General features: G+C 37.5%; 1 protein-coding gene across 1 annotated transcript in view; it reads left to right on the forward strand.

Moving 5' to 3' along the window:
* BMT2 (base methyltransferase of 25S rRNA 2 homolog) overlaps window positions 1-23,857 on the forward strand; it is a 33,789-nt gene that overhangs the window by 652 nt on the left and 9,280 nt on the right. The window contains exons 2-4 of the mRNA XM_057390469.1: window positions 6-111; window positions 12,116-12,257; window positions 21,810-21,983. Of these exons, the coding sequence (XP_057246452.1) occupies window positions 6-111; window positions 12,116-12,257; window positions 21,810-21,983 (422 nt within the window). The remainder of the gene's footprint in view (window positions 1-5; window positions 112-12,115; window positions 12,258-21,809; window positions 21,984-23,857) is intronic.

Genomic DNA, 23,857 nt, shown 5'->3' on the forward strand with positions numbered 1-23,857 from the left:
CCGCCCCCGCCCCGCCGCCGCCCCCGGAGCAGGAGCGGAAGCTGGAGCAGGAGAAGCTGTCGGGGGTGGTGAAGAGCGTCCACCGGCGGCTGCGGAAGAAGTACCGGGAAGGTAACGCGGGGGAGGGGGTCGCCCTAGCCGGGCCGCCCCGCTGCCCTCGCCGGCAGCGGATCGGGGTGTCCCCCGCGGGCGGGGGGCTGCGAGCCGGCCCAGTGGCCCTGGCCGCTGCCGGGGGGGTGTGTCCGGGGAGGACGGCCGGGAGCAGCTCCGCGCCGGCTTCCTGCCCCTCCCCGAGAGACCGGGGTCGCCGGCTGCCCGCAGCCCCGCCGAAGGCACCGGTCGGGTCTGCCGGGGTCGTGCCGCTTTCCTGGAGCTCTTGGCAGCGGAGACCCCTTCTTGGCTGAGGAAGGAGCTTCCCGGTCGGATGGCAGTGTTTTCCAAACTAAGGATCTGCAAACATGAATGCCAAAAGAGATTGAATGGTGATCTGGAAAGGCACAGGTCTTTGTGAATTATTTGTGCCTCCTGTCTTTCAGTCGTAGTGCAGTAGTTCAGGCAGGAGCGCTGAGTGAAGGGGTTGGGGTAAAGCTGTTGTAAAATAAATTACTCATGGTCTTTGAAAAATCACTTTGTCATCAGTATTAATGCCCTTATGCAAGGTTTTTACGGGTGGTACTGGAATGCTTTAAAACCCCCGTGAAATGCTATCACAGGTTACAGCAAATCCATCCATTCTTTCAGTGAGCCCACAGCTCTTAGGTTTGTACCTCCAGGAGAGCACACATAAAATGGAGCTCTTCCTCTTGTAGGCACAAGTTCTTGCCTCTCCTCTGTGTTTGCCTGTGACACTTCGGTTAAAGAAACAAGGTCATACTGTCTTCTGGACTCTCAAAATCTCTCCTGGAGCCAGCTCGTGAGATTTGAGCACAAATACCTATCTATCTAGATACTGATCAAAAGTTGCTATTTATTTTGGCCTTGCTGAGGCAAAACTTAAGGGAGGATCTCCCTTCTTCACTCAAATATTGGGAGAATGAACTTAGTASATATAAACATTCAAATCCTGGCAAAGGAGGCCAGCTTTTAGCAGTACATGTTTCTGTGTTATTTCAGAGTGCCTGCAGATTAAGACAGACCAGGACTGGCACTGCTAACCATTTTTTTTTTAAAGTGAGCAATCATTGTAACTGAATTTTTTCAACTTCCTACATCTTAGCAAGAAGCAAGTTCATGCTCATGGGTAGGTTGTGTGTAGCTGGTTAAGTRTGAAAGGCAACAACATTTTCTTTTACTTCCTATGACCTATCAATCAAGCGCTAATGAAAACTTGATTTTTCTAGTCACTTCAAATTAGCAGCATGATATGTCATTTCATTGAGAAAGTTAAACAATTCATCATGTTAATGCAAGAAAAGCTCCACCCATTACCTACTCATCCAATAGTAGGTGGTCCTTGCAAGTTACTAGTGCTTAGTAGCCAGTAGTACTTAATAAGTTAGGTTCTTTCAGTTTAAGAATTTTAGTTTTGTAGTCTTTTCCCTTGCATCTCCTTTGCTTTTAAGGGCAGATTTGAGAATCTCCTTCCTAAATGCCTTTAATGGCATTCTGAAATGGTCATRCTAGGACTTGTTTGATCTCTGAAGGGTCTTGGAATTTTTTTTCTAACACTTGGTGACACCGATCGGCAAGTATGTTACCTTGACAAAATCGAAGTTGACAGTTAGTTGAATAGAAGTAAAAAAAATCATTTGTAATTTCTCAGTACAAYTTGAATTATGACTTGAGTATGGAAAAGCAAAGAGGAAAAAAGCCCTCATCCTTGCTTATGTGTTTACAGCTTTTTACACAGGGAAAGCCTCTTGATGCCACAGTGCAGTGCACTCACCTCCATATGAAGCAGAAATATTATTCTGCATTATTCTGGGATCTTGTATTGTCTTTTCTCTTTTCCTTTTCTTCTCTGCCTTCTCTCATGTTTTGMCTGAGTTCTATGAAGCTAGTTTCCATTTTGGCTAAATAAGCAAATGGTATTGGAATTGCTGTTGCATGGACAGTGCTTTGTCTGTAGAAGCTAAAGTAGAATCACATATTAATTTTGCTGGTAGATGAAAAAGCATGTTCAGTATCCTAAAAGCTATATGGTTATGTTGCACAGGGTAGATAAGTCTAAGAAAGCCCTTGATATTGTGATATGATCCTAAGSTCTGCCTTCTGTTAGAAGTATTATATGGAAATAGAGACACTTGAGATATGCATTGATAGATTTTATTTGGACTTGATTTTATTAAACTAARTTAGCAAATTTTTATTAGCAAATTTCTTTGCTAATTCACTTGCCTTGCTGACATTATYAAGGTTTGTGTTTTAATGGGCAATTGTAACAGGCAAACTAATATATTGTTTGAGCTGCTTATAAGCAGCACCATTGTTATAATTTTGTTTCATTTTCTTCAATGGTTCCCTTATTTTTTGAAGATGAGCAAGTGGGAAAGTGACAATATACTCAAAAATTGCAAGCTAACATATTTTTGAAGAAGTTGCATACTTGTCAGAAGTGCAAGAGCAATATTTCTTAACTAGGAAAGCATTGCAGCAAGTTTTTTGCAGTTACTAGGGAATTACTAGAATAACCTTTAGTCAGCATCATGTCATATAAGGGGTTTGATTTTGGGTTTTTTTTTTTCCTGGTGAAAAACTGTAATTCTGGAAATTGATGAAAGCTGAACTTTGGTTTATTCTTTAATTTCTGCACTTACTGAATCACTTATACTTGTGAGTATGGTCCATGGATTTTTATCATCATGTCATGTCATAGCCGCATAGCCCCATGCCATTCATGGCAAGCATTTACTATCTTTGAAATGGTGCAGCTGAAATGCTTTTAAGTTTGTACTGAAGTGCATTTTTTTKTTTTCTTTGGCAATTTTAGATTTTTTGCTAAAGTACTAGTGTGACTAGTACTTTTCCATTTTTTGGATATTACTAGTATGACTTATAGTGGGAATATTTAGATTTTTTTGTATATTTCCTTTTCTTCCTGTTACACCTTCTCTGTTGTTAATAAAGGGAAGCATGTCATCATAAATGTTAGATTTGTTATTTTGCAATTGTAGGCTACTTTTTTTTTTTACTATGATGGGTCCCACAGTGGTATTCTATGTGATGTTTTGAAATTATTTAATGAAATTTAGCAAATGAGTGTAGGTTTTAAATTAGTGATTGGTCCTTGTCCACTCTGGGTGAATGTGCCAACTAAATCAACTAATCATTAAGAAGTTGTTTCAGGCTGCTTTAAGGTAGTGATAGAGAAAGGCAGTACCTGTCTAATGGTTCCTAAAAATATAAATCATTCCTGAGATTAACCTATAAACTTGAATCAGAAAGAAAACTGTAAGTAATAATAATTCTGAGATGTAGCACGTTCACTTAGGAGTCTCATTAGTATAAGGTCCAATGGGTTTTTTTGTTTTATTCCTGCTTCGTCTTCAAACGGATTAGTTTAATCTTATTTTTTTTACACACCACGGTAAAATCCAAATGCTGAAACTGCTCTCAAGTAGTCAGTTACTTACTTATGAGAAATTTCAGGGTCCTGGATGCTTGACACAAGTGCTTTATACAGAAATTAGGATTTTTCATGATTGAATCCTTTGAATGCTGTTACTACATGATGAGTAAGAAACAATGTTTGATTTAGTCACTTGCCCTTGGTTCTGTTGATTGGTACCACAGATAACCCTAAATTTTGCAGAGTTTTCCTTTATGCATGTTTTGGGCGCCTRCAGCCATGGGCTGGAGCGTGTTTTATGGGTTGCATATATGCATGAAATTTTCGAATACTGCATGTAGGCTGATGTGTGTCGAACCTGAGACAGACTTGTAAAAGCAGATTTAGTGGTTCCTAAGGAACTGCACAAGATCTATTGAGCATCTRTGTGATGTTTGTTTGTTTGTTTCTGATTGCTTGTAGTAACCAAATAGGTTTAGTTTTTACTGGAATCAAAATCTTTTCCTCCGATATTGAGGCATCCTGTTTTTCTCTCAGTTGTTGATTACCCTTGTAGTCATGCAGAGCTGTATTTATCAAGTAAACATTTCTCTGTAGCAAGACCCCCAATTATAGATGGTTTTGTATATATAGTCTGAAAGATTTTTTACAACACTCTTCCTTCAAAATCCTGTAAGAGTACAAGTGGGAAAAATGTCTGAGATATCTGTAAAGGTATTTTATGAAATGTTCTTTTGTGTGTTCACTAAAATAGTTTATTTCTCCTAACATATACTTGCTAAGGCTGGTGAAGCTTAGAGCGTCACACAGAATTGTTGTTTGTCCAGAACAACAATTGTTGTTAAATCACAGAACCTGACAAAAGCATTTCTAAGTGGCAGTTTGATTTCTTAAAAGAAAGATTTGTTGAAACTTCAAAGAAATGGATAACTGCTTTTTTAAGGCTATTCAGACAATTAGGAAGACTTTACAGGACCCTAAGTGATGATAATAAGTAACTCAAGTAGGTAAGTGGTGTAGACGTTTAGACAGAAGGGCTGTTCTGAATTCAGTTGCTTCATGGTCTCTTCATCTCATGTTTTTCATGAAAAACTGTGAGAGAGCTTAAGTTCTTCCTGATGTGAAACAGGAAACATTTTGAAATGGTGTCRTTTTTTACAGGACAGGAAAAACTTCTGAACTGTACACAATAAGTTAACAATTGTTGCTCCTTTTTGTCAAACGTAACTGTTTTACAGTAGAAATAAACCTAAGTTTTCAATATACTCATTTGTGTTTTACCACTTGAATTACTTTCTTGGCACAGGAAGACATTTTGTAATGCTGTTAAAATTTCTGCAATAGGAACTGAATTTTATTYAATTAAAATGAAAGTTGATGCTAGTTTATGACATGAGCTTTAAGGTACAATTGCCCTTACAGTTTGCACACTCCAGTTTTGCAACTAAGCTTTCATTAGAAATCACATAAGATTTTACATTTTGGGGGATTTAATTACTGCTATGATTTAGTTAGCCCATAAATTTGAAAACACACTGGCTACAGCATAGCCTGCATTCACTGAACAAACAGGTATATGTCACCKTCCTTGTTCCTTTATTTCCCTGGCAGGGAAGGTGGTGTTCCTATTACAGGGTCAACCTAATAAAATCTGTACCTATGCATCAGCTGCTACTAAGTTTTGCTCCTGCATTTGCAAAAATTACCAAAATCAGTAGTTTCTGTTCACATACTCATCTCTGTGTTGGTTGTGTTAAGGGGCAGCATATAGACCATCCCAGAAAGTCAGGTTTGGGAAATAGGAGAGGAGTTATGTTTCCAGTAGAGTAGATCCAACACCTGGGGGCAGTAATTGCTTAAACTATCACATACATGCTGTTTGTGTGACAGCCATCAGGGAATTATAGCAGATCAGAGACACAAATCGCACTTCAGACTGCTCTAAGCTGACTCCCAACAGATGAAATATCGGTGAATTGCACCGTCAGAATCTGTTTTGGGTAAACAGATGGATAGGAAGTTTACCTGAGAGGTCAGATTCAAAAATCCWCATTTGGTCAAATGAATCCTTTCTATGTAAATTGAAGGGAGGAACACTGATACTGAGGTAGAGAAAATTAGATCCTTGTACTTACTTTTTWAAAAATACTTTATTCTGAAATAGTTCAGGTAACTCCTAAGAAATGTGAAGCAAATACTAGTCCRACATGAGAAGGAAAATATTAGGTCTGATTGCTTGAACTTTGTCCAAGTTGAAGTTCATGTCCTGTATTTAGACATGTAAAATTGGAAAACAAAGAAGTCCAAAATACCTAATGTCTTTTTGCAAGGAATGCTGAATGTGCTTTTAGTATGACAGATGTTCAGTAAGTTTGTCTTGTATATGATGAAAATTATGTATGTCATAATATTTGCTGATACTCGTTTTGTAATTAATTTTTCTCACCATTGCCACAGCATCCATACATTAGTAGTACACCTGAATTTCAACTGACAAGGTTACTGAGGAAATTCTGTCAGATACTCATAGGAACTTGATTTCAGCTTTAGCCTAGAGGATARTGTAGGCCTGCTTTCTTCATTTACTGCTTAGCATGTTATAGAAGCTAGTTTACTGTTTCCAGCAAGTGAGACGTGATCTTAAGAGACTGAAAATGAGATGGATTCTTTTCATTCTGCAATACMTTGCCATTAACAAGCAAGAAAACTCAAAGGTATTGCTATGGCCAGCAGCCAGTCATCTGAAGTTGTCCGGCATTGTCACRGACACGTGTTCATGTGGGGATAGGTTTCCTTTTTACAATGAGCAATACTTAACTAATTTTTATTAAGGTAGTCTGTRTATTAATAGCTATTGGGCAAATATTAACATGTTGATTTTGCTTTTGTGTAYTGTTGCTAGTCAGTATATTGAGGTTACTTTCTCTTCTACCAGATCCATCAAAGTTCTGGTAGAGGAGAAAATAGGAAGACTGTGTGTTGTTAAATGAAAATATAGAAAAGGGATTGGATTGAATCTAGTTTTTTACATTGCTAATTTATACCAATATGTAGGTAGCCAAGACTTCAAACCCTTAAACAGCTGAGGGTGGTTTTTTGTGTTTTTGTTTGGGTGTGGGGGGGTGTTGTTTGTTTTGGGTTTGTTTTCTGGTTGGATTTTTTGTTTGTTTTCAGGTTTTTGTTTGGTTTTGTTGTTGTTTTGGTTTTTTTTTTTTAATTAGAGCTACCTTGAACTGAGAAAATTTTAGTTTCTTAGAAGGAAATAATGGCAGTTCCAATTATCCTTTTTCTCAAGCGTGAATTTTTTATTTCATTGTTTGGGGGGGKTTGTTGTTTTTTTGTTTGTTTTGTTGTTTTGGATTTTTTTTGAGGAAGCTGTTGCTTAAGATCTAAACCTGAATTGCATGTGCCTAAAGACTTAAATGCACAGTGTCAGTGTTAGTTAACTTTTGGGATGCAAGGTCATGCTYGGTGATGGATGAAGTATTTGGTTCTTAGTTTTGAGATTGTGAGAGATGACTGCACTGTTTTTCCAAAGAGCACCAATGGAATTATGGAAAATAGTAATTAAAACTCTCTTCTTGTGGGTGCAGATAGTGCTCTTATAAYTCTGTGAGAACTGTTGTATTGTTTGATAAAACAGAATTACTCAAATCAGTTGTTTTGTGTTTCATCCCATTCTGAAATGAAAAATACTGCCTTTAGCAGAACTGAGCTCTACTTCTTTTGTATTACAGAGGGTTTTGTTTTCCTAAAATATAACTTGGATGATTTTTTCTATCAGAAGTTGAAGAAAAATTGCCAAATTAATTTTTCTGTTTATTTTATAAGCATACCTTAAATGACAGTTCAATTTWACACTCAACATATAAATATCTATTTTAAATACGTTTTTTTAAATGGGATGGAAGAAAGCTGGATTTTTTGTTCTTAATAATAAACTACCTGGAGAGAAGAATTACAGTGTAGGATTGTCTCACCAAGAACGGCAAATCTGGTCTTGTCACACTGTTCTCTGATGAGAACTTAAATAACTGTGGAACAAGGGAAGTTCTTACTAATTTTGTATGACTCTTCTCTATTAAAAATGTTTTTGGTTGTTGAAATTTACAGTTCACATTTGGTCCCCATTGCTGTTACTCACAATTAAAATTATCTTGTCATTAGGGTCATTTAAAAATAACTTCCATGTCCCTGACCTGTTCTCTCTGTGACAGTGTTTGGCAAGTACTGATTACTCTGTGGTTGAGTTCTGGTGTTTGACTTGGCTGTTCCGTGGCCAGTATTAATGTGGATGCAAATTTAGAGGGATTAATCTATTCTAGGTAAGTAGTATTGGATTTTTGTTACTGTAAAGTCTGTATTACAAAGAACAAGTTGGTCAGTCGCTTGTTCACTGACAGAATTCTAGGAAGCAGTGGGGTTTGGCCTTTTTTGTTTTTAAAGGAATAGTTGTTCTTCTAAGTGAAGAGGTCATTTATTTTCTAGGTAATTGTGGATAAAATAGAACAAGCATTAAATAATTTTAAAATAGCATCAATATAGTGGTTTAAGAAGTGTGTGCAACCTCTGTTATGAGCTGGTTTTGCCAATCATACTTTTCAGCTGGACACTGACATAACTGGCTCCTTGATGGACATCTCAGGTATATGAAGAGCTCTGAAGGTTGAGCGCCCGAAAGAGGTTTTAAATTGCATAAAAAGTAATCTGTAAGTGTACAGTTAGAGTGTTTAATGCCTTTAATTGTTATGGTATGGTCATGAGTATGTGAGCCGAAAAGTTTAATACCCAGAATCAAATATTTAACTTAAAGATGTAATCAAAGATGCAAGACATTTTTTTTATTCTATTAGATTAGCCTACCACAAATTGCTCTTTAATTTACAGTGTTATTGATTGCTTAACACAAGACTAGTAACTACTAGTTTTGTTGTGAAATCTTCCTGCCTATTTTACTGCCCTTTTGGTTATATAAGCAAAAAATTATTGATTCRTAAATGTTTGTCTCTAGTATAGAGTTAATGCCATATTTGCACCTGTATTACCTTGTATTGCTTGAAAARTTAATAGTGGACTATAATGATTGAAAAAATTTAATACTTAATGTTTCTGTGTTCAGGCTATCAGTTTGAATGCTTGTTCATTGAATGAACAAGACTTATTGTAGTCACTATCTCAAAATCTCAGAGAGATTCAGATAGGAAGTACTGTTTGAATTTTTGGCTCGGTATTAGAGCATGATTCTGGATCTAGAGTTCCTGTATGTCTAATGTGCCTGTTTGTGTCTTCTCAAAGCTCACTCTGGAAAAGTATGGGAGGAGAAAAAACCATAGCAAAACAATTCACTACCATGCTATTTGCTCAAAGGAAACTAGACCCCAGACCCTTTGAAAAGCCCTGCATGATTGTGCCAGTGTCTTAAGATGACCCATTATCTGCAGTTATTTTGGAGCCTGTATTTATGAACGGGCAGAGAAATTGGCATCATATCAAAATCAGTATTGACAGTGGGTCAACAGCAGATGCATTAAAAGAATAAGCAAAGAATGCTTCTGGAGTATCATTGTGTGCTTGCTTACCATTCTGTCTTTCAGTGATTTTTTTTTGGTCTAGGAGCTCCTGAGTTAGTAACCTCATCTTTGAATATGGAGTTTGTCAAGGATTTTCTTCCCATGGTTTGCCCAGCTGTATGAACTTCATGAACTTCAAGCTTAATTATACATTTTATGAGGAAATAACTTTTTTTTTTATTTTAAGCTGCTTTTTGTGAATGTCTCATTCTTGGAACAGCCAGAAGTTGTTCCATATTTACCTTCCCTCTGTCAGTTGTGATCTTGTGGAAGCTTGTCCTCTCCTTCTTTCATCTGTCTTCTTCTCTATTTCAGTGTTCCTTATACGAAAGCAGAGCTGTATCTGTCTGGTGTAGATAATTTCTGTATCTCTGTATTGGTAAATGAAAATAAACCAGAAGTGCACACAGACTTGACTTAATACAGGGTGTGTGATGCAATTACTTTGTGATGAATTTTTCACTTTTGTTCTGCATCTCTCTCCTAATATTCTATATCATTCGATTTTATTTTCTTGTCAGCTCAGAGCGGAGAAGCTATTACAGGCTGCTCTGTTGTAACCCCAAGTTCATGTCCCAGAGCTGCTGGTAGTCAGCTCTGGGTCTGTTGCTATGTATCTCAGTTCAAGATCCCTTATCTGTGGATGCTTTTAACCCTCATCTGTCTTCCAGGGAGATGCAAATCTATGCCTTGTTCAGAAGGAAATCAGCAGCTGCTATGAGAGCAGGACTCAGTATTAAAAGGCATCACTGCTTTGCTGTTAGTAAGGGTTGGCTAGTTAAGAACGTTTGGTCTTTACATATTTCTTCTTTCCCCATCTGTCTTATTTCTTAAGTTTTAAGGAAAAGGTGTATTYGGAAATATAATTGCTTCAGAATAGACCAGATGAAGTAGTGAAATAAAGGAACAGTAATAAACTTTGGATTTTGTATTTGTGATACTCTCCTTCAATGTTGATTCATTTGCTTTTTGTCTTTCTTACTGGCCATGTATTCAAATACTTACCTAAGTTGCACCAGAATTAATTTGCTATTGAGAATCGCTTAAAACTTTGCTAGTGCTTTCTGGCTTGGTGCTGTATCAGTTCTGCGCTTTGACACGAGAAATAAGATTGCTAGGAGTTGTGCTTGTTTTGCCCCCTGTGCTGGTAGGTCACTGTTGATGCCATTTTGTGCTCCCTTTTGTCAGTAGGGTATATTCTGTTCTGCATGTTTGTTTCTACAAAAGGCTCTCCTGAAAGCACTGGAAAAGTGCCCTGCAGGTTTTAGCAGAAGCCCCTGTGGGGACCTGCTTGCAACTTGGATGTTTTCTCTGCTCTGGTGGTCAGCTGGTGACCTTGCTGGTACTTTTTCTTATAAAGCATATCTCTCTGAACTTGTATAATTTGGGAAATAATGAGGGATGCCATTCAATATGATACCCTTTTTTTTTTTTTTGTCCAGTGTAATAAGTTTCTCATATATGCTTATTGAATGCCAAGTAGAATACATGGTTTCTTGCACAGCTTCCCCATTTTGATAATATTAGATTGTGGCTACTCCCTTCTGTCTCAACTGCCATCTCACACAGGGGAGTATAAACACCTAATTTTAAACATGACTCACTCTGATGATTGTACAAGTGTTCTAGATGCTTATTTCTGAAGAGAAAATTGCTTTGACATCCCTAAACCAAACCTAAGTAGGGAGTAACCTGGACAGTTAATTTAAATCTTTAAGTATACATMTATACTTGTCCATTAGAACCAGTCTTTCTGTAACTGGAGGACAAATGAGGTGAAGATTGCTGCTGCTTTGCACAGGAGGAAAAAAATMAGGTTGTCACTGGAAGAAATCCTTGTTTTACTGCTAATTAAAACAAAGTATATCAAAGAAATTGCCAGAAGTGTGTTAGAAACAAATTTTACTGATGTGAGGACAGGTCATATGGTAAGCTACTTCGAGGCTTTAACAGACATTGATTGTTAGCTTACRGCTGATACACTTTTAAAGCATTTCTTTCTAATATAAAGATTCTACAGGATGGAACGGTGTTATGRAACATGTGTTGTTTGTCCAAGGTAAAGCTTAAAATAGAGTCATGTTCTTGAAAGCTTATTCTTGGCTGTATTGGCTTGTAAGTTCAAAATTGGTAAATATTTTTTATTCCGCAGATTGATGTATATTTTAGATGTGTGCACATTTGTGATTAAGAAACACAAAAGAAATTAATGAACATCATACCAGGAAAGCATCTTTCTTAAGGCAGAAATATGCTTTCAGTRAGTTACCAAGGGTTTGCATGCTGTGTAGGAATTCTGGCTAGCCATGACTCGCRTTTATCTTGTTTTTGTTTAGTAGTACATTATGTAAAGCAGGCTAGAAGAAGTAGATACTTAYGAGCAAAGAAGGAAAATTATTGTGTTCAATTACTTTGAAGTGCCAGAAATTAACCTGCAAGATTTCTTTTCAGCAAGATGAGGAGCATGAAAATAAATCTGTCCCTAGAGATCAGCAGAGAGATTGTCTGAGATTTCCTGACCACAGTTCTTTTGATTCTTCCCCTAGAAGCTAATTTATTGGGATTGGCTAGATTAGAACATAAATCAGTGAGGGTTTGAATTCCTTTTTCTTTTCCAATGTACCTAAAAAAATCTATATTCTGGGTTCAACTTCCATGACTTTTTCATATAATTTCATCCACAGTATTTGCTAGTAGAAGTTTTTAAGTCTTTCATTTCTAAAGTGTTTGTCATGCTAATACTCRTGCACAGAAACTTGAATGCAAAACTTCCCAGGGACTTCAATTTCACAGAACAAACTGAACTAAATCCRTGTACTGATACTTCTGATTTCTCAAGTACCTGATAGCCCCTTCCTGCTCCAAAACTTGGAATTTTGTGTTTATGACTAGAGAAAGGGGAACTTGTTTTTGTTATGTGCAGGTAAAATAATCTCTTGGTGCATTATGTAACTTTTTAACTGGATGGGGAATTTGCCATGGAGATAATGAGAGACTTTGTATCTGATGTGTAATTTTTTTGCTTTGTTTTGTTTAGTGGGAGACTTTGATAAGATCTGGCGTGAGCACTGTGAGGATGAGGAAACCCTGTGTGAATATGCTGTGGCAATGAAAAACCTTGCAGATAATCACTGGGCAAAAACTTGTGAAGGGGAAGGCCGAATTGAATGGTGTTGCAGGTAAAAAACGTATTTGAAACACCCAATTGCACGCTTCTACTTGCAATTATTTATAATGAGAAGCTTAATTTCTTTTTGCYGATACTTAACATTTGTCCTATAGCATGTTAATGATTTGTTGCTCTTAAAGAAATATCTTCRTAGTGTTCCAGCTTACTAAGGAAATAACTTTAGGTGTTACTAGTTGATCCTTTTTTGAAGTATTTTTAGCAAACAATTATTTTTTCTCAAATACKGAAGCTGTTTGCAGATAAACCGATGAAGTAATTTTCCATGCTTTTGAACCTAAGCTGAGTAAGTGCAGTAACTTGAGTTTAATTTTCAGGAGTTTGGTTTGATTTCTACCTATAACAGTGTTTGATCTCTAATGGAAATCTCTGGTACTTATTTTTCAATTCTTAATCTCCTGTGACAGACTTTAACCACCGTGAAACTTGTTTTAAATGTATTTAAAACTCTAAAATTCCTATTAGTCATAAACATCTAGGTTTTTTGGGGCTATCTGAATTGTAAAGTCATGAAATGAGGAGCTAAATTATTTCAGWCCTTGAGGAAAATAAATATTAAAAAAAAAGGAGAATTGTTGGTCATTCACAATTCTTGCATACTGTTGGCATCCAAGACTTACCATAAGATAAATGGTACAACAGAATAAAACAAAATGCTGTTGAGATTTAAATCGGAAGAGAGTGTATCAGTGGTTCTGCCRTTGGGAAGGGAATCACTTCAGAAAAGCAAAAAGTAAATCTTGTGTGCCAGTTTGTAGGTCCACAGCAGAGTGTTGCAAAGTGCTGAGCAAAAAACAGCAAAGAATAGTAGATGTAGTATTATTAAATTTAAATTCTCTTGAGCCCAAAAAAGGGAAGAGGGAATTAACTGTGAAACAGTTGATCTTGGTGGCAGCTTGATCTGTTCCATGGCTTTTGAAAATGGGTCAAGTAATAACAAGCTGGGTTTTTTTTTCCCTAGCGTAAGCTCTTAAATATTTGAAAACTATTCCTTTACTTACCAATGTTTTATTCTTTAGGTTAGGAAAAAATCCATCATAGTTAAGTGTTCTTTATGGACCCCTTTATGGACATATTTTGTGTATCTTTATCCCAATTACATGAGAGGTGACTCAGTTATAAAGAGCTAAGCCCAAAAATCGACAGAGCATTTCAAGGGTTTTGTCAGGGATAAATAAAATAAAGAGGTTTTATTCTTGTTGTAGTAGACTCTCATTTATGCTGTTGACCTTGTTTGGTTGGAGTTTGAAATTTTGTTTTAGGGTTATGTCGTTTGGGTTTTTTTGTTGSGTTTGTTTGTTAGTTTGTGTACTTGTTTTGTTTTTTGTTTAATTGGCATGGCATTGCCTTCTGCTCGCATGTGATCCCCAGCTGCCTATTTCTGTGTTACAAGCTTCCTAAGTTGCTAGTTGTTTACTTGTATTTGTGCTATTCATCATTTCTGTGGAAATGCTGGTATTTGTATTTCTCTTTACTACATTACACTCCCTTGAATCATATTGAATTCTCTTACTGCTGTTTGTTGCGGAATCTTCCTCCCACCCTGCTCCTGCCCTGGTTTGGCATCATTCTCAGATCACTTGAAAGGAACTGAAATTGACTATTCCACAGTTCAGGTTGTCTGTGAAAAAAATAGCTGTACTGGACCCAGGGCAGATTCCATATCCAGGGAGCATTGCTTGATACTTGCTTACCATGTGATTGTCAGCTAATATGCGAAACATTTTCAATAGAGCTGTGTGCTTACTTTCATTTCAGCTAAGCAGTAAACCCTTAGCTTTGGGCAAATTTGCCTATTACCCTGTAGGACAGTACGATGTTTACTGTGGACAGGGGAGGACAATCGATGACTTGAATATTGAAGGTTTTGGGCTCCCAGTTGGTTTCTGTTATACATCATTTACAAAGTAAACATTGAAGTAAGTGTCCAGTTTGAGCTTTGCAGCCTGAACTAATATTAGGAAGAGAATCCAGCTGTTAAGAGACATTAAAATGTCCTGTCTTGGTATAAAGCTTCAGATGAAGCACGTAGCTTTTCAGTTTGCAAAGTCAAGGGATCATCAGGATTAGTAGAAAGAGAGGGATACTTTTCACCTCTATGTGTCTCAGATTACACCAAGGCCTGGATTGCTAAATACCAGAACATATCAGATTGACTTTGTGTTCTGCAATTTTTTGTTCCTTCTCGCAGGGCCAAGGGCTGTGCCAGACAGGTGGCAGGTCCCATTGTTGTTACTCCTTCTTGTGCCTGGGTGTATAACTGCATGCAAGAGAAGTGAAAGCTTCTGCTCAATGCCTATTACTATGTCACCATGACAGCAGAAAGGTAGCTGTTTCATATTAGATGAATTTTAATTTGTGAGTGGAATGCTGAAAACAGTTTGGAACCACCAGGGTGTCCCTCCTGAAGAAGGGAGAGATGGAATTTTGTTTTAATTTGAAGGAAGATCTTCTCAGAGATGTGAAACTGAGAAGTGTTTCTCCCAGTAGTTTAAAAAAAAAAAGTACAAAAGACTTTGTGGGGTTTTGTTCTTTTCTTCAATTTCCTTGTATTCTCTTAGCATCTGATAAAATAAATCCGATACCTTAGAATAAGACTAGAGAAGCCATGTGTACTTCTCAGGATCAAGAATAGCAATTTTGTTTTTCTTTCAAGACCTTTCTAGCTATTTAGTTGAAGACACTGAAAAAATTCTGACATTTATTCTTAAACTAGATGACATAAAATGTATTATTTTACTTCTTCATTAGTGTTGAACTGAAGAAACATTTATCCAGACTCTAAAAACTGTAAAAGATGGAAAGCAGTACATGATAGATTGTGGTGGTGGCCATATGCTGAGTTGTATAAGGCCAATTTTATTTGTTGTTTCAAGGCAACATTACAGAACTGTTAACTGGGGAGAGGGACAGGGGAAGAGGGATTAAAACTTTATTCGCTTTCAGATCCAGGTTAATGATCCCCTGAGTGGTGGTGTAAAAAGTCTGGGCAACACTCAATTCTTCCTTCCTTCCTTCCGCGCCTTCCTTCCTTCCTTCCGCGCCTTCCTTCCTTCCTTCCGTGCCTTCCTTCCTTCCTTCCTATTTAGAAAAGTGAATGCAAGTAGCACTTGCATTACCATTTCTGTTTCTCTTTCATTTATATTACAAGACAAAACTAAAAAAACCAAAATAGTGTAAGATGGTGTTTACCCTGAATAATTATCATAACTCTTCAATTTTTGCTGGCATAGATAGGCTGGTGAACCTTTGTATGGTTAATGAATACGGCCTRTTCTGGTACTAGTTAGAACAGAATAAGCCAGACCAGCAGGTTTGCTTCTTTCTCTTGCTTTTGCCTCAGTGTTAGGACTTGTGTTGACTTGACTGTTTTTTAAAGGGCGAAAAATAAGATCTGCTTTTCTGATTATAATGACAAAATGCTACCTAGGCCTGCGCTTTTTTTTAAAGTCTTTTGACTGTTTTGCAAGAAAAGATGAGTACGGAACTGTTAGGAAAAATTTGCAGAGAATAGATGTGAGAAGCTTATCTTAAAAATGTGATTTACTGAGAAGGATTCTGTCAGTCTGCCTCTGTATCCATAACTAATCAATACTTTTATTAACAGTCTGCTAGATTAAAATATATTTATTAAATTTGGAAATGARACCAAAGGGAGAGGAATTGTCACTCAGAGAGCAGAATTAAAATTTATTTGATTGTTAACTATACTAAACATTATCAATTATATTAAATATGAGCTCTACAAATAAAGACCAGGGAATAATTAATTGTCTTTTTGGACTCTGTAGCAGGCCACAAACTGAATATGAAGTGGTCATGGGATACTTTTGCAGTAGAGGCAAATATCATACTTGAGTGTGTTAATGAGACTGTCTACAAGACATGTAAAGTATTCACTGCTCTGGCTGTATTTAGCATTGCTTTTAGCTGAAGTATCACCTTGGCCACTGCATTTAAAAAAGAGCAAACAGCAGCTCAGCTCCAAGAAAGATAAAGAAATTACCCAAATTATTTTTTTCCACAAAAGCTTCGGTGTTCTTTTCTAGAAACTGGAGCTGTCTAGTCAGAAGAAGAGAAGTCTAAGGAATCTTTTAGAGCATCTTTGAGAATAACAGGTGTCTGCTAGAACTGGAAAGCTGATCCTCTTTAATTGGAAGATTGAATGAATGAGTGTTTGCAAGTCCCTTCAACACCCTTTTGCAGGCTTTTTGATGAATGCAATTAGTCAAGCAATTCACTGCAAGAAGAATGGAATTGAGGGAGGTGGCAGAAACAGCAGGAGTGGAACCATTTAAAAATAGAAAAAGACAGTGTTCRATGTTCACATTTGTACGACAGTCTTAATTTTTGCTGTTAAACACATAGTTTGTTGATGATTGTGAGGAGCTGTTAACTCCCTTGAAGGCAGAGAGGTTCTCCAGAGAGATCTCAGCAAATTAGAGGTCTGGGCAATCACCATCTGTGTGAATTTTAACCAAGACAGGTGCCAGGTTCTGTATCTTGGAGGGGACAACCCTGGATGTCCTGACTGGGGAATGAGATACTGAGAAGCAGTGCTGCAGAGAGGCASCTGGGGGTCCTGGTTGAGGGAAAATCGAATTTGAGTCAGCAGTGCCCTGGCAGCCAGGAGAGCCACCTGTGTCCTGGGGGSCATCAGGCACAGCAAGGGAGGGGATTGATTGTCCTGCTCTGCTCCACACTGGGGCAGCTTCACATTGAGTGCTATGTGCAGTTTTGGGCACCACAATATGAGAAAGATATAAAGCTGTTAGAGGCCATCCAAAGGAGGGCTACAGTAGTGTGAAGGGCCTTGAGGGGAAGCCATATGAGGAGCAGCTGAGGCAACTTGGTCTCTTCAGCCTGGAGGAGACTGGGGGAAGGCCTCATTGTAGTTACAATTTCCTTGTGAGGGGAGGAGGAGAGACAGACACTGATCTCTTCTATGGTGCCCAGTGACAGGACCCAAGGGAATAGCAGGAAGTTGTGTCAGGGGAGGTTTAGGTTGGATATTAGAAAAAGGTTCTTCACCCAGAGGCTTGTTGGGCACTGGAACAGTTTCCCCAGAGAATGGTCACAACACCAAGCCTGACAGAGTTCAAGTGTTTGAACAATACTCCCATGCACTGTGTGACACTTGGAGCTGTTCTGTGCASGGCTGGGCACTGGACTTCAGTGACCCTGATGGATTCCTTCCAACTCAGGATATTCTATAATTCTATGACTACTTTGTTCTGACAAGAGCATATTTGTTTGTTGAACACTGGAGCTAATAAGAGCAGTGATCATATGATAACTGTTGACTGTTTTCAAGTTCTTTGAATCCTCTGGCAATAACAGATATTGCCTCCAGAAACTGGCTTGGGGTGGACACAGCATAAGAGAAACATCTGATTACAGATCTAGTTGCGTCACTCAAAAGGAAAATGTCTCAAACCCCTAAAACTGAGACTAAATATCAAAAACAAGGTGGACAAATGTATTATATACAAGTTACTCAACTTGAAGTTTAAAAAAATGTAATTATGCTGATAAAAAATTATAATACTTTACATTGAGAAAGCTAGTGCTCTCACCTATGCTGAACACTCTTATTTCTTTAACTTGAAGCTGGGTGCACATGACAATCGTGAAATCTTTTTAGTCTAAAAGAAACTTGACTGCTCTTCTAGGTATGATTAAGATGTACAAGGGCAATTGAGACTTCTCCCTCCCTTCACTTTAGAAGCTGGGAGGTGGATGGGTTAAAAATGTAGAAGCATTTGCAATTTTTTTTTTCAGGTTAGCAGCTCTGACAGTTGACACTTATAAACTTGTTCCTCAATGTGTGGAAGGAGGAGAAGAAATGTTTTGCAGACAGAAACCATGATGAGAAGTCCAGACATTCCTTCAGCTCTGAAGGGAAGTTTATTATTTCTCCTTTCAGTACCCTTAGTGAAAGTCATCTTCAATGTTAGGTTTTGGTTAGTAAATATTCTAAAGAACATGAGTCAAGCTCACCTTTTCCTCATTATAAAGCAGAAGGAAAGAGTCAGGCAGTAGTATTGGGTGCTTGAAATCCTCAGGCATTTATTACATCTGTCAGTAACTGCTTTTTGCTGTGATAAAAGTTGACCACATTAGCTTTAWTATAATGAAAGTTCACTATTACTTGATGAGAAGAACTAATTAACGATTCTGTTAATGCTTTTGAATTTCATATAGTGATCTTGGCAATGTCCCCCTCATTTTTAAAAAATTTTATATTCAATTGAAACCTTTGGATTTGGTCACTCTTTTGAAACAAAAAGCTTCTCTTTTCTTGTTGTAGAGTATTAACAAAATCATATGTATTCATATTGGCTTTTATTGAGACTTCCTTTACCTGTCCAATCCAAATGGCAGAGCAAGGGGCTCAACTGGACAGGTTATTTACCATTTGAGATTTGAAGTAAGGAAAATAAGTTTCACTGAGGAAATACAAAGATTTGATTTTTAATTTCTGTTTTAAAGCAAAGACATGAACTGCACACTTCACCCAGGAATCTAACTTGTCTCTCTTCTAGGAAACTGAAACAGTTTGGACCTGTTTGGGTGAACTGTAGCAAGGGTCAGCTAAGGTAGCATTTACATTGCACAATTCTTCACAAGCAAGTATGTTATGATGGCTTTTAATGTCAGTGAAGTTAAACGTGTTACCGTGGGTTAAACTACAGAGTGTATTATCTCAGATAGCTAGCAGTGCACTGAGTACCCACGTGCTCACTGTTACCCCACAGGAGGTGTGAGGGTCTCTTTCACAGGAGGAGTACATAGACAACTCCTCTCAGAGCTTGGGAGCTAAAAGGGCAACTTGTAGTAATCATGCCAGAATGACTGTTATTTCATAAAAGCATAAAGGGGAGATAACCCTTAACAGCTATGAAGCCCAGTATGATCTGAAGCTATTTTGTTTGAATTTGGCTGGGGTGGATTTGGCTGGGGTTTTTTGGTACCTTATGGTACTGCATCAGTATGCAGTGTGGGATCTGAATGTGAAGAATTTTATCTGTTCTTGGGCCTTCCTGTGGCACTGGCTAGTTGTGCACCCAGAAAAACCCAGAAGAAGCTTCTCCTTGTGGTTGACTTTGATACTGTCTTATGTGCAAATAAGAAAGTCTGTTATGAAGAATACAGAATTATGAGAATTCAGTTGACAGGTGTAGATGGATGGAAAAAATACCCATTTGATCAGTACCAAGAATGAGGAAGAAATGGCTTCTCAGTGACAAGAGGAATTTGCACTTTACAAGTAGGTGGTTTTCCTGTGCTCTTTTAAGTGTTAAGCTGGGTAGCATACCAGCTTCTAAAGAATTTAAAGCTTGGTAACATGAATAGTTGAGGAAAAAAAGAAGACATTCTTCCAAGGTTGTGAATTCTCTTGTGTCGTACGTGTCAGTGCAACACTACTTAAACTGCCATTGATTCTGAATGTTTTAAGAGATGTAATGAGAAAAAACGACTTAAAGAGACTGCAAGGTGCTAACAAAGCAGTGCAGTAGCTGATGAACTGACAAAAAATATTTTTCTTTCCAAGTTTCATTTCTTTGACTAATTGATACACAGAACTAAATAGTTGTAAATTGATCACATGCTTAGAAATATATAATACAATGTGTAAAATACACTTTAATTAGCATACCAGCAGTAATTCAAGTGTTTTGTTCTGGGGCTCTCTTTTGTTTATTGATTTTTTTTTAATCTGTTTCCTGCTAAGTTACTTTAACTTCATTAGTTTTAAAATTGTCTTTCCATATATGCAGTCTCTAATGGATAGAGTTGCTATGATTTTGCAGTTTTGTCTGATAGTATTGCAGCCTGGATTGGAGCATCTCTCCTCTGAGGAAAGGCTGAGGAAGCTGGGCCTGTTCAATCTCAAGAAGTGACAACTGATAGGGGACCTCCTGAATGTCTATCAGTATGTGAAGGGAGGGTATCAAGAGGATGGAGACAGGCTCTGCTTGGTCATGCCAAGCAATAGGAGAAAAGGCAATGGGCAGAAACCAATGAGCAGGAAGTTTCACCTGTTACTGTGCAGGTGACTGAGCACTGGAACAGATTGCACAGAGAGGTGGAGTCTCCCTCRCTGAAAATATTCCAGAACCCCCTGGACACAATCCTGTGCTRTGTGCTGTGGGATGACCCTGTTTGAGCAGGGAGGTTGGACCAGATGACCCACTGTGGTCCCTTCTAACCTGACCCATTCTGTGATTATACATGTCTGACTTAAGGTGCTTCTTTCCTACCTATCTTGGTATGAAGCAACTTCCGTTTGTACCCGTCTGATTGTATATGTTTCCACCTAAGAAACTTAATGCTGCTCCAGTGCCTTTTTTTCATTGTCCTTCACATCTTACATAATTAAAAGTCTGGGTATATTTGATGCCTAAAATATCACCAGACCTTAGATAAGTCCTGTGTATTCCAAGTCCTTATCACTATTTGTGATTTAAATGCACTGTTAAATCAGCATGTCCATTCTTAAATATGTGATGTTAAATGTCATTATCTTGATCCTGCTTTATATAAAGTATTATTAATTTATGCTTGAATTTATGTTTTCTGGAAAGTTTCCTTCAAACCGCTGTAGTTTAGTTAGAGGAAAATGGAGTTCATTTCAAGAAAGCATCATAAAAATGGGCTGTTAGGAAAGCATTGTTCAAACAGATAGTATTTCTGTTAAACTTTCCATGCAAATACTTGKCTGGCACATCTAATTAAAGAAACTGAATTGTGCAGGGTGAGACCGGCTTTTTWATTTCACAGCAACAGGTTTTTAAGTTCTACTTACATTTTGTGGATGAAAATCAGTTATTCTTGAACATAATGCTTTCTTCTCATACACTAATGCTGACTATTGGTTGAAGCATGCAAGTGCTATTTAACTTTTTTGCTAACATTAATTTCTTTAAACTGGGTAATATTTCTGTGTAAGTGTGATTAGATTATTTTGTTCTAGTTCCTATAAGAAAAATAAATATGGGGGAAAGCTAAAAGCTAAAATAAAAGTTCTACAGTAATACAGCTACTGTTACTTGAAACAAAATGTACCCAGGCAATTAAAATGTAAAACTGGTGGATGTAAGTTTGCACGAGTCTGGATTTTGTTTCTTTTCCCCCACTTTATGTGCCAGCAAGACCCACGATTTAAAACCTACCATGTTTACAGGGAGCTAGTTGATAACTCTGCATTACAGTGGAGAACTGAGCTGAAGTTTACTTTCTGCTGATGTTCTGACAAGACTTCTGCTGTGTTACTTTAAAAGTCTATTCTGATAAAAATATTTTGAATCTGTTTACTCAGCTTTGGGAATAATTTTGGGGGRAAAACCCTAACAACCTATCACTCGATTTCAAGTGTGTCACCTTTTCTAAAGGTGATTTACGAAAGTTGAAATAAAACCCAGATTTGTTTAAAAGCTGACAGCACTTATATCTCTTAAACATCTGGTATGTGTCTTAGCTATAGTAATGACCAACATGAGCATTCAGTTTTCCTGGGGAATTTTTCTTTCTGTCTTTTCAGTGTCTGCCGAGAATATTTTCAGAACGGTGGAAAAAGAAAAGCACTTGAGAAAGATGAAAAAAGAGCACTTCTTGCTTCTAAGACCACTCCAGCTTTAACTGTTACTCAGACTCCCAAGATTGAAGATCCTTTGCCAAACTTTGGCTTGACAAATCATGAAGCTATGACAGAAGAGTAAGTTCTATTTGTTTTTTAGACTTTTTTTCCCCTTTTTTACCCATAATGTCTTAGGTCAGTCTGATGTATTTTTAGCAGTTAAGAAAGGGCATTTTCATGTGAATGTATACATTTCAAGACCTGTTTATGTTGTAATATGTTTTGGTGAATGCCATAAAAAAATCACTTGAGAATGACAACTTAGTCATCTTCATTTAAGTGCTAGAGCAATTTCACTTCAGTATGTGATTGGTGTACAATGCAATTTATATTAAACCTTGAGGTGAAATAAGGGAGATGTTAATTAAGTTAGAATCTAATGGCTGTTCAGCACTGTTGAAAAGTCAACTGCTTATGTAAGTACTAAGTGCCAAATGTAAATATCAGAGTACTTAAAACTTTTTCTTCATAAATAATTGCAGAGAAACTCTTGATTCCAATTACACACTTCAAAAGCAATTTGGAATTACAAGCCTTAACTTTTAATGTGCTAGCTTTCTGATGACTGGCTCTGCAGAATTTTGTAGTATCCTTGAGGTATTTTCCAAACAACACTTTTAATTTGTTTGTGACCTTCATGCAAGTAAGAATTTTATTTTTGGCATCCAGGACTAAATTTATTATTTCGGTGTAGTCCCACCCTCCTTTTTTTTCTAAATAACATGGGTCATGCTTGCAGCTATTCCATCTGTCATGGAAGAAAATAWTATTTTGCAAGTACAGTGAAATAATGAATGCATAAGCATAGAATCTATAAAAGCTACACTTATAATAGTTTCATTGTTTCATATTCTTTATAGATTAGTTCTTAGAACTTCCTGCAAGAGTGTGTTTTGTGTTATGTAAAGAGATTTTTTTCCCTTATTATTGTAATACATCTGCTATTATCAGCACTTAGTTCAAGTTAACTGCAGTATCACTTAGGCAAAGAATGGCATGTTACTAATGTTATGAGTAGATGTGTCTGTCCTTAGGAGCTGGTATCTTTTGTCTCTCAAGTTTGTTTAAATCAATAGGCTTTATGATCATACACTCTTTAAAGCTGTCTACCGGTGGGGCAGCATTGTCAGGATAAAGCATTAGATCTCTCTTTGCATTTCTTTGCCCTCTCTTTGTACTCCATCTTCATACTCTCTGCAGTCAATAGTGGCTGTTGCAGAGCTAATTTCACCTGCCTTCTTGCTACCAGTTTGTAGCCTTCCCTTTTGTTCTGACTAGTGGGTACAGAAAGGAGTTTATATTAGAGACCGCCTGAGAATTGCTACTCATTCATTGCATCTGTATTCCAAGAGGCAGCAATCTGACAAACTAGAGGAAGTCAGGACACAAGTGAGCATCTGAATCTGCTACTTTTATGGTTTCAAAGTATATTTGCATTGAACTAGACCTCAAAACTCCTTTGATGTGACACACCTATCAGAGTGAATTTGCCCTGGATCAAATGTCTTAGTTCTGTTGTCCATTAGTATAGATGAGAATGTCTGGGTTCTGATTAGTTCAGAATACAGAGTTGTAGCTTTCCAGGAGTGTGCTCCAATGCTGTAATAGTGTAAAGTAGTGTCCCCTTAAAGCAGTCAAAAACAACACTGCAGCAAAGAATGCAGGTTTTGTAAAGATGAAGACAGAATACATCACAGTGATTTTTTTCACTGTACCATGGGTGAAGTGGCTCTTTTGGAAATTAGAGGCTTCTGGGTTTTGCTGCTTCATTTTAATCTCTTACAGGTATTTCATTGAACACTTTAAATGGAAAATGTTTAGCTCACTAGAGGCTCTTTCTTTTTTATGGGAGGTTTTCTCTGCATTGTAGAGTCCTGCTTCCTCTTGTTATGCTTCCTGTGGTCCCATATGTCCACTGATTTGTTGTTACCATATTGGACTCTCATACAGAA

The sequence above is a fragment of the Malurus melanocephalus genome, unplaced genomic scaffold, assembly GCF_030028575.1.
Source record: "Malurus melanocephalus ecotype Western Australia unplaced genomic scaffold, MMel_1.1 scaffold_27, whole genome shotgun sequence".
NCBI classification, from domain to species: Eukaryota; Metazoa; Chordata; class Aves; order Passeriformes; family Maluridae; genus Malurus; species Malurus melanocephalus.